General features: G+C 32.1%; 1 protein-coding gene across 1 annotated transcript; it reads right to left on the minus strand.

Moving 5' to 3' along the window:
* Positions 1–8,533: 8,533 nt before the first annotated feature.
* HELRODRAFT_174128 (hypothetical protein) lies at positions 8,534–10,786 on the minus strand (the record flags this gene model as incomplete). The annotated part of the gene is made up of 3 exons (XM_009020673.1): positions 8,534–8,617; positions 10,101–10,299; positions 10,638–10,786. The coding sequence occupies 3 exons, from the start codon at positions 10,784–10,786 to the stop codon at positions 8,534–8,536; spliced, it is 432 nt and encodes a 143-aa protein (XP_009018921.1).
* Between the last annotated feature and the right edge of the window lie 137 nt (positions 10,787–10,923).

Here is a 10,923-nt window from a genome sequence, read left to right on the forward strand (position 1 = left end):
GATGATGATGACAATGATAATTATGATGATGATGATGATGATGACTGTGATAATGATGATGATGACGATAATTGTTATTAATTCCTTTTCTCTTCATTTTGTTTATTTAATTTCAGTCATATTAAATAAATAACAATAATTATTTTTACAAAAAAACAAATTATTGTTATATTATAGTAGTGTTAGCAATAGTAGTAGCAATGGTAGTAGTAGTAGTACTAGTAGTAGTAGTAGTTGTAGTAGTAGTAGTAGTAGTAGCAGCAGTAGTAGTAGTAGTAGTAGTAGATGTTGAAGTAGTAGTAGTAGTAGCAGCAGTAGTAGCAGTAGTAGTAGCAGTAGTATAGTAGTTGTAATTGTAGTTGTAGTAGTAGTACTAGTAGTATTAGTAGTAGTAGTTGTAGTAGTAGTAGTAGATGTTGAAGTAGTAGTAGTAGTAGTAGCAGCAGTAGTAGCAGTAGCAGTAGTATAGTAGTTGTAATTGTAGTTGTAGTAATAGTACTAGTAGTATTAGTAGTAGTAGTAGTAGTAGTAGTAGTATCAACGATATTGATTGCTAGAACGATGATAGTATTGAGTTTGAAGATGAAAGGAATGATAACGAGCTAACGACATATTAATCACATGGAAAATTCATTCAATCCATTCCAGATATGATGATGATGATGCTGCTGCTGATGGTGATGATGGTGATGATGATGATGGCGATGATACTGAAGATGATGACGACGATGGTGATGATGATGATAATAATGATAATGAAGATGATGATGATGTTGAGGATGTTTTACTTATTGATAATGATGATGGTTGTGAAGATGATGTCGTAATGATAAAATTCACTCACTAATACTTCAAGTCAAGTTATTATGTATTTATGTATGTATGTATGTATATGTGTGTGTGTGAGTGTATGTGTGTGTATGTATGTATGTGTGATGTGTGTATACATGAATGAATTTTTTGAATGAAAGTATGTATGTATGTATTTGCTTGTTTATTTGTATGAATCTGTTTTGTATGAATCTGTTTTGTATGTATGAGTTTGTATGTGTTTGTTTGTATGTGTTTGTTTGTATGTTTTTGTTTGTTTGTTTGTGTGTGTGTGTATGTGTTTGTTTGTATGTGTTTGTTTGTATGTGTTTGTTTGTATGTGTTTGTTTGTATGTTTGTGTTTGTAGAAGTGCGGAGCGCGTGTTAATTTATTGACGCGATGAGGAGTTCAATTCATTCTAACGTGAGATATCCATGACACATGACAGCAGTGTCCAACATTATCATTATCATCATCTCAATCGTATCATTATCATCATCATTATTTGTATCATCATCTGTTATCATCATCGTCATTATCATCGTCATCGTTGTTATCATCACCATCCTTCATCGTCATCACCATAAATGTGCTTATCATCGTCATCATCATCATCACCATCCTTCATCGTCATCATCATCATAAATGTGCTTATCATCGTCATCATCATCATCACCATCCATCATCGTCATCATCATGATCATGATCATCCATCATCATCATCATCACCATCCATCATCATCATCAATGTGATTATCATTGTCGTCATCACCTTCATTATCATTGAAAATTCTCTCATTATATTTATTCCTGTCATCATGATACGATGATAATGATGATGATGATAATGATGATGATGATAGTAATGATGATGATGATGATAATGATGATGATCCTAATAATCATTATTATCGTCTTCCTCTTCTTTTTCTTCTTTTTTTTTCCATTTACCTTCATAAGTAAGCACAAAAATAATTAACTCAAAAAAAATAATTTTACACATACATAAAAACCAATCATGAAACACATACATACATCCATACAGACAGACAGACAAACAGACAAACAAATAACTACACAAATACGAAAACTCTACTTGCACAGCACATTCATTGGATGTCAATGCTAGTTGTCAGATTGGTAAATCATTCTAATTTGCTATAACTGAACGAACGGACGAACGAACGAACGAACGAACAAACGAACAAATAACTGATTGAAAGTATAGATAGATGGATAATATAGATAGACAAATAGATAAATAGATAAAGAAATAGATAGATAAAGAAATAGATAGATAAAGAAATAGATAGATCGATAAATAGATGAAAGATAAACAGCGAAGAATTAGACAGAGAAGTACAGATAGGTATATATAGATATATATAGATCGTAAATTTTTGAAAAACAATAAACAAAATGATAGATCTAGAGTTTTGGTTGATGAATGTATCTAAAAATCAGTGGCGTAGCTAGGCTGTGAGGGGGCCAGGTTAAAAAATTTAATGGGGCGGCTGAATTAAGCGATTTTGTGTCTGTAAAGGCCCTTTAAAAGGTCCTCAAAGGCGAATAAACCCACTACAAAAGTAGCTGCAAAGTTACAAACATCTTTTAAACAGGTACATTGTATGTATATGTAGAGTGTATGTGTATGTAGAGTGTATGTGTATTTGTATATGTGTGTGCGTGTCAGTGTGTGTACATGTGCATATATTTTAAAGATTATTCCCATCGACACAACGGTGTCATTTCTGGTTTGAAACATTTAGATTATAAGTAAAATTGCAACTATAATAGTTTGTTTTGTTTTTTTAAATTGAACTCATTTTCAATAGTTCTATCTGATGTACAGTTGAATACAAGCCTTCGTGTTTTTGCTATGGCAAGTGTTTTTAATTTAATTTAATTAATTCAATTAATTAATCTAATTAATTAACTTAAACAATTAATTTTATTTTGATAATTTAATCAATTAATTTAATTTAACTAACAGCACGGTCAATTTCTGAAAATCGATCTTTTTCAATGCTTAAAATGCTGATGGCTTTTTTAACTGATAGAAAACGAAGTTGCTGGTATTAATTTCAAAACAAAACAAAATAAAAATATATGCGTGTAGAGATTCAAATAGACTTTTAAGTTGTCTTTAAACATGTGTCTGAAACAACTGAAAAATAAACATTCACTCTAAATAGTCTAAGTGTATCATGATGCCCTTCCAAACGAAAATTATTCGATATTTCATAAAAAAATTGTTCGTCCGAGATCTTGTGTCCTAAAATGAGAAAAAATTCCACGAAAAAACAATTGAATTTGTAAAATAACTTAACTTCTGTATAAAAGAACTTTGTCATAAAATAAACAAACACGCGAACGAACGAACAAACAAACAAACAGACAGAGAGACAAACAAACAAACAAATAATCAAACAAACATAAAACCGCCGGATAAACACCGATGACCCCGTCAGGTTAAATATAGATCAGAAGAAACTTATATCCAAACAGATACCTCATATACACAATGTATGTGTATGTGAGTGCATGTTTGTTTGTTTGTTTGTGTGTGTGTGTGTTTGTGCGTGACATGTGTGTGTTTTTTTATTGAGCTATATATATATATATTGTATTTATGGTTTAATTGATAAACAAGTTTGAAAGATGAAAATGAAATGAAAAAACTTGTGAAAACTTGATTGCATTTAAGAAAATTTTGTTTACTCATATATTAATTTTTTCATTTTTTAAATTAATTGCTTGTTTATTTATTTTATCATCCATCCATCCGTTCATTCATCCATCCATCCATCCATCCATCCATCCATCCATCCATCCATCCATCCATCCATCTATCCATCCATCTATCCATCCATTAATGAAATAGAAAAATGTGTATCGAATTATAATTGAAAGGTGCTGGAGGTCTCGAAACATTAGTTAAGAAATCACGTTAAGAAATTGTACAACATTAGTATGTTATTTGTATACAAAGTTTTGTATATAACGAATACAAATACAAAGTTTTGTATTCAATGCATGTTACAAAGTTTTGTAAACAATGTATAAACAAAGTTTTGTATACAATGTATAAACAAAGTTTTGTATACAATGTATAAACAAAGTTTTGTATACTATGTACATACAATAGTGTGTATACAACATTGTGTTTGCCGTACCGGATGCATATCATTAGTATTTGAGTGGAACGGTTGGTTACACTGTGCTCACAAATGCCTGTGATTTATAATTAGAATCTCTGATTTATAGCAGCTAAACGTGTGTGTTGGTTTTGATATGGAGGTTGAGTTTTTAATTATTCAACTTTGGATGTGTATGCACGGAGGAGAGGGTATAGTGTTGATAAAGAAATAAATACTATAGATATGTGGTTGTATGTTTTTTGTATTTCATGTTTGGCATGAAAGTTCTCTGTACTTTTTAGAATGTGTGAAAATGTATACAAAGATATACAATTCAAGGGCTTATTTCATTTTAATTAATCCTTTTGCTACACACACACACAACAGACACACACACATATACACACAAACACACACATGCATACATACATAGACACACACATACACAACTCATTTTCCTACTTTTTCCAATATTCTTTAAACATTCCTTCAAGTATTTTGATTTGTTTTGCGCAGGCTGCCCTCGAACCAGGCCAATGAGAATTAAAAGCCCCACAAACGATACACCTACTATCTGAGCTAACTCACCGACTATATACAAATAACATTATTACATAAAAATGCATGTGCAGTGTGTGTGCGTGTGAGTTTGTATGTGCGCGCGCAAGTGTATGTGTGTGTGTGTGTGTGTGTGTCATCATCATCATCACCATTCTCAGCGTGGAAAATTAATTAACGTTCATATATAGAAATTAAACAATAATAAATGTCAGATGTGATATGCGGATGGATGGATTGATGGAGGGATTGGGATTGATTGCTAAAATAAGCTAATGAATGGATGATTGAATGAACGAATGAACGATTGAATGAACGAAAGAACGAACGAATGAACGATTGAATGAACGAAAGAACGAACGAATGAATGAACGAATGAATGAACGAATGAATGAACGAATGAATGAATGAAAAATAGGTTACTTGAACAAAGGATGATGAGGATGAAAATAAAAAACATTGAAATAAAAATTACGACAAAATGACATTGGTGATAAAAATGATGATGATGAAGACGATGATGACGAAGATGATAATGATGATGATGAAGAAATTGATGATGATGATGAAGAAGATGATGACGACGATGATGAAGATGGTGATGATGATAAATAAACAATCGATTATAATTACAATAATAATATTCCTCCTCCAAAGACATTAATTAGGGCCAGTTCATTTCTGGTCTGTATCTGTCTGCATGTCTGTCTGTGCAAGTAACAGTCAATTGGTAGTAGTGAAATTATTGATCAGAGAAATATAAAATAAATAATTTCGAGAGAAAGAGAGAGAGAGAGAGAAAGAGGAAGAGAGAGGAAAAGAGAAAAAGGAAGAGAGAGAGATGAAGAGAGAGAGAGAGGAAGAGAGAGAGAGGAAGAGAGTTAATGAAGATATTCTATGACAGTGGCTGTGTTGATGTGTTTTAGTGGTTTTTTGGCTGATACAATAACTTTGTTCTATTGCCCCATAATGATTAGGATTTAGGACCTTTAGGATTTCATCGTTTACATGGGTATTTTTGGACTGTGTTTATTCATTGCTGTAATAATTCAATGTTTCAATGTAATAATTCAATGTTTAATGTCTACACACAGACATATATAATCAAACACACGAACAAACAAACACAGCAGACAAGTTTGACACAAAAATAAACACCAGCCACACAAACACACACACACACAATCACACACACCCAAACACACATAAAACCACAGGCAATCTAACACATACACAATCCCACACACACAAACAAACATGCACACGTACACGGTCGCACGCACACATGCAAACGAAGAAGTCCAGTTGGACGCGAAAATAAACATCAAAACCCTAGAGATCGATTCATAGCAATCAGTCAGTCATCTCTGGGCGAATCGGATCGGAAGTTTATATTTTATATAAATAAATAAATATATTTTACGTATAATTTTTGATTATATGTAAAATAATTAAGTGTGTGGGTTATTTCATTTTTGACATTTATTTATTTTTATTCAATGATTATTTGAAGATCCGTGTAGAAACTGGAAAACCAAGAAGAAAAATTAATTAATTTATTTTTGAAAAAAAGTAAGAGAAGGAGAAAAAGAGAGAAAAAGGAGAGAGAGAGAGAGAGTAAAAAAAGAAGAGAGAGAAAGAAGAGAGGAAGAGGGAAGAAAGAGGCAGAGTTTTTAGTTTTTAACTTATATTTGAATTTTATTTTTACCAAAAAAATGGTTTACAACAAACTAACCAACCAACCATCTAACCAACCATACAACCAACCAACCAGCTAACCAACCAACCAACCAACCAGCTAACCAACCAACCAACCAACCAACCAACCAACCAACCAGCTAACCAACCAACCATCTAACCAACCAGTCAGCCTACCATTCATTTGATCTTCTATTGATTAACAGCCAGCCATCCTATTAATTACCTAATCACCCTGTACCTTCTTTGATCATCTTAATGATGTCCTCTATTCAAAATCCCACCCCAAAGAAAATTACACCACTAATTCGCATTTGCAGAAATTTTTTTGCACACTGCTGGGCACCTCTTCGTTTATTTTTTAATTACATTTTTTATTTTTATGAAAAAACGACATCTTTTTAAATTTCATTTTACAAAAAATTTTATTTTCGATTTTAGGTTTGCCATTTTGGTTTTATGGTTTTTGATAAAACATTTTGTCCGATTAGCCGATCGATAAATTTTTCAATTTTGGCTTTGAATGTTGCCTAACTTGAACGGATTTCATCTAAATAATCGAATAGATATTATGGTTGGGGTGGATTGCTTCAATGTTTCACTTTCACATTCCAAAAAATTTTATATTCCATTCTGGTTGAAATGATATAATTTCAAAAATTTAATTTAAACTTAATTTTAAATAAAATTTTGTTGTAATTTGATAAATTAAATGTATTAAATGTAAAAGTTGAATTTCATAAGAATATATGAAAAGCTTAACGTGTAACATTAAATCATAAATTTAGTTCTTTAAAGAGGCTTTTAAAATATATTTACATCAAACCACCCTATTTTTATCACAAAAAAATAATTCAGGTCCGTATCAAAATACTAGATATATATCAAAACACTAGATATATATCAAAAAACTAGATATATATTAAAAAATTAGATATATATAAAAATACAAGATATATCAATATACTAAATATATATCAAAATACTAGATATATGTATATCAAAATACTAAGTAAATATGAAAATACTAGATATATATCAAAATACTCGATTTCTTATTTGAAAAATTGTTTACAATGGAACAGTAGCAGCCTGATTATTATTATAAAATTCAATTATCTATTCCTTAAACCGCCATGACAATGTGACGTCAGATATGTTTATATTTTTTAAAAGTAAACTTAACTTTAAATGTATTATTTTTGTAGGCTTGAAGGACATATTCCGTTAATGTTAAATAAGTATAATTTTGGTGTTTTATTAATTTAAATAAGTTATTAATAATTATCTTCTTTTTTCTGAATTTCAATAGAGTTAAAGTTAATTTGTATAGCTAATTAGTTTTCCAATTAAGTTTGTTTGTTTATAAGTATTTAAGAGCCTAATAACATTTCTGTGCTGGTTTTTGGTTCAAATAATTGTATTTTGATTATACATACAAACTTTTTTTCTGTTCTCTTTGTTCATCCGTTTGTTCTTTTGTTCATTTATTTTTGTTTGTTCATTTAATTCGGTGATTTCATTCTTTCATTCATTTATTCTTTTTTTATTCATTTATTTCGGACAATCACGCATTAATGTTCTGCTCCATTGATCATTGCATTTATTCATTCGTTCATTTTATTTATTTATTCTTCTATTCCATCATTCCATCATTTTTTCATACATTAATCTGTACGCTATTTATTCCTTTATTAATTTTTTTCATTTCTTCATCTATCCATCCATCCATTTTCCCCTTCTTTCATTCATTCATTCATTCATTCATTTATTCATTCATTCATTCATTCATCCAATCGTACGTTCATTTATTTGCTGAGTCACTTATTCACTCATTCATTGTGTCGCTCATTCATTCATTCGTCGCTATTCCTTCAGTCAATCCACCAATCTGAAACATCTGCTCAATATTCTTTCTTTGTCTGCTTGCTGCTGTTCTGTTGTTCTTTGGGGTTTGACGTGATGACGCTGATGAGGATGACGAAGATGATGATGACTATTATATCTATGTGATGATAGCATTGATATCACAATGGTATCTATATGACGATAGCAGTGATATCGCGATGATATCTATCTATATGGTTGTGATAATAATAATTAGTGGTATAATGATGGTATGAGTATGAATGTTGAATGATGTAGCGAGGGCAGTGATGATGACTCTTTTGAGAAAAATTTATGTGACTAGCTTCTCATTTGTGCTATTTCGTTGTAAGATTCATTTGTTTTTTTTTCTTCAAATCAAATCACTTTTATTCAATCATCAAACAATATGTCCTACCTAGTATCATTGTGACAAGGTTGAAGCAACATCATTGTCAACTTAGTCATCATTACCAGGATTGTCATAATCATAATCATAACCACAATCGTCGTCGTCATCACTGTCATGCTTGCACTTACCAATCTGAAATTCATTCAATCATTCTGAACTAAGCCACCTGCAATTTCAAACACACATACATCTATTTATTTACACGCACACGTATTCAAAAATATTGAGAGAAAGAGAGAGAGAGAAAGAGAAAGAGAGAGAGAGAGAGAGAGAGAGAGAGAGAGAACGTGCACACACACATAAATTTCATACGCCTTTATGGTCACATCACATCACATATACACTCAAATCCACTAGCAAGCATAGAAACACACGTATCAAAAAGTCACATATATTCTACTCTTCGAAATACAATACAATCTCACATAAACATAGGATCAAACGTAATACACCCAGCTCTATAACCACATACAAAACTTGTACATAGTAAAATTTTCATCTTACACACATGCACACACACACACACATACAAAGATAAAAACACATACCTCCACACACACACACCACATACAAACACACACACACATACACACACAAAGAAAAATGCACACAGTAAATCAGGCGCAATTATTAATTTGAAAGTTTATTTTTGGAAACCATTGTTTATATTCAGAATGCAACAAACATACAAAAAAAACCCAAACACTGTTCCATTAACATCGGCGCTAAATTAACTATGGAGTTGAATTAATTTTTCGTTGTTTCTGCTTTTGTGCAGACAGACAAAGAAGTAGACTGACAGACGAACACAAAGACAGACAGAAGAATCGACAGACGAACAGACAGACAGATAGACAAATTGACAGACAGACAGACAGAGAAACAGACAGATGAAATGACAAACACACAGACCCAGAATATCCATTTTCAGCCACAACAACATTTTACAAATTCGTCTTAAAAAAACTGGTTTCAATGTCTAAATTGTAAAAACGAGTTGGGATAAACTCGCCAATATATTTTTTTTTCATTATTTTTTTAAAAATCAGAATCTGACAGACGCAGAAACTGTAACAAAATGCAAGGCAGTAGAACAAAATTAAACAAATAAGAAAACAAATACAAAAAGTGAGGAAGAAAAATGATAAAACATGAAAAATAAAATATGTTAGAATAAAACAAATAATAATAAGAAAAACAAAATAAAAGTAATTGACATTGGAATATAAAATATCTACAAGTTGAATTTTTGCCATTTTCTGTCTTTGTCACTGCCGAAGGTAATGTAAGACAAACGATTTATTATTGTTAGCATTATCATTCGCAGTTGGTGGAGGGTTTTGGGTTCAAGCGGGAAGTCACATTGGAGTCAAAGGTTTTTATTTTTTTATTATTAGTCTTTATTATTGCAGCTCTGACATACGCAGAACCACTTACAATGTTACTGATATATCATTTATATATCTTTATTATGTTCTTCATATCTTCAACCAATGATATGAAGCAGCCATCTTTTGCCACAAAGGCTGTTTGTTTATCCTTTTCACACGACGTACACGCAAGCACCGCATCATATACGCTGAGTGTATGATAGCCATTGAGATGTTTGACTCACTGCGCATTCGAACCACTGAGCCATCTCGCCGGCCAACATGCGACAACTTACGTCGTCTACCCATTTACCAACCTCGAAAGGATGGACGGCTGGGTTGACCGGGAGTCGGCTACCCGGATGAACCTGTAAAAACTGCAGAATTCGAACCCGGGTCGTGGAAGTGGTAGACAGACACGCTAACCACTCGGCCACGAGACCCCTAAGGTCACATTGATTGATATGATTGTGTGTGTGTGTGTATGTTTGTGTGTGTGTATGTGTGTGTGTCATCACCACAAAAAAATCATCATCCCCATCAAAGCCATCATCATCATCATCATCAACATCAACAGCATTATCATCATCATCATCAACAGCATCATAACCAATATCATCATCACAATCATAACCAACATCATCACAATCATAACCAACATCATCATCATTATCATCATCATCATCAACATCAACATCAACAGCATTATCATCATCATCAACAGCATCATAACCAATATCATTATCACAATCAAAACCAACATCATCACAATCATAACCAACATCATCATCATCCTGTCGCCTTCATCATCAATGGTCAGTTTGAGTCCTGTACAAAAGCAACGAACATCAAGGGAATTATCCCACGCAGAGTAACTCGACCACAATGGCGAATCCCATTGTGAATGAACACACACAACACACACGCACATGTGTTTGTGTGTGTTGTGTGTATACGCACGTACACATGCCTGTGTACGTGTGTTTGTATTGTGTGTATGTGTGAATCGTTTGGCTTGTATGTGTATTGTTGCTGGATGGGCGTAATGCTATTTTATGTTTGCTTATA

This window comes from Helobdella robusta, assembly GCF_000326865.2.
Source record: "Helobdella robusta unplaced genomic scaffold HELROscaffold_28, whole genome shotgun sequence".
NCBI classification, from domain to species: Eukaryota; Metazoa; Annelida; class Clitellata; order Rhynchobdellida; family Glossiphoniidae; genus Helobdella; species Helobdella robusta.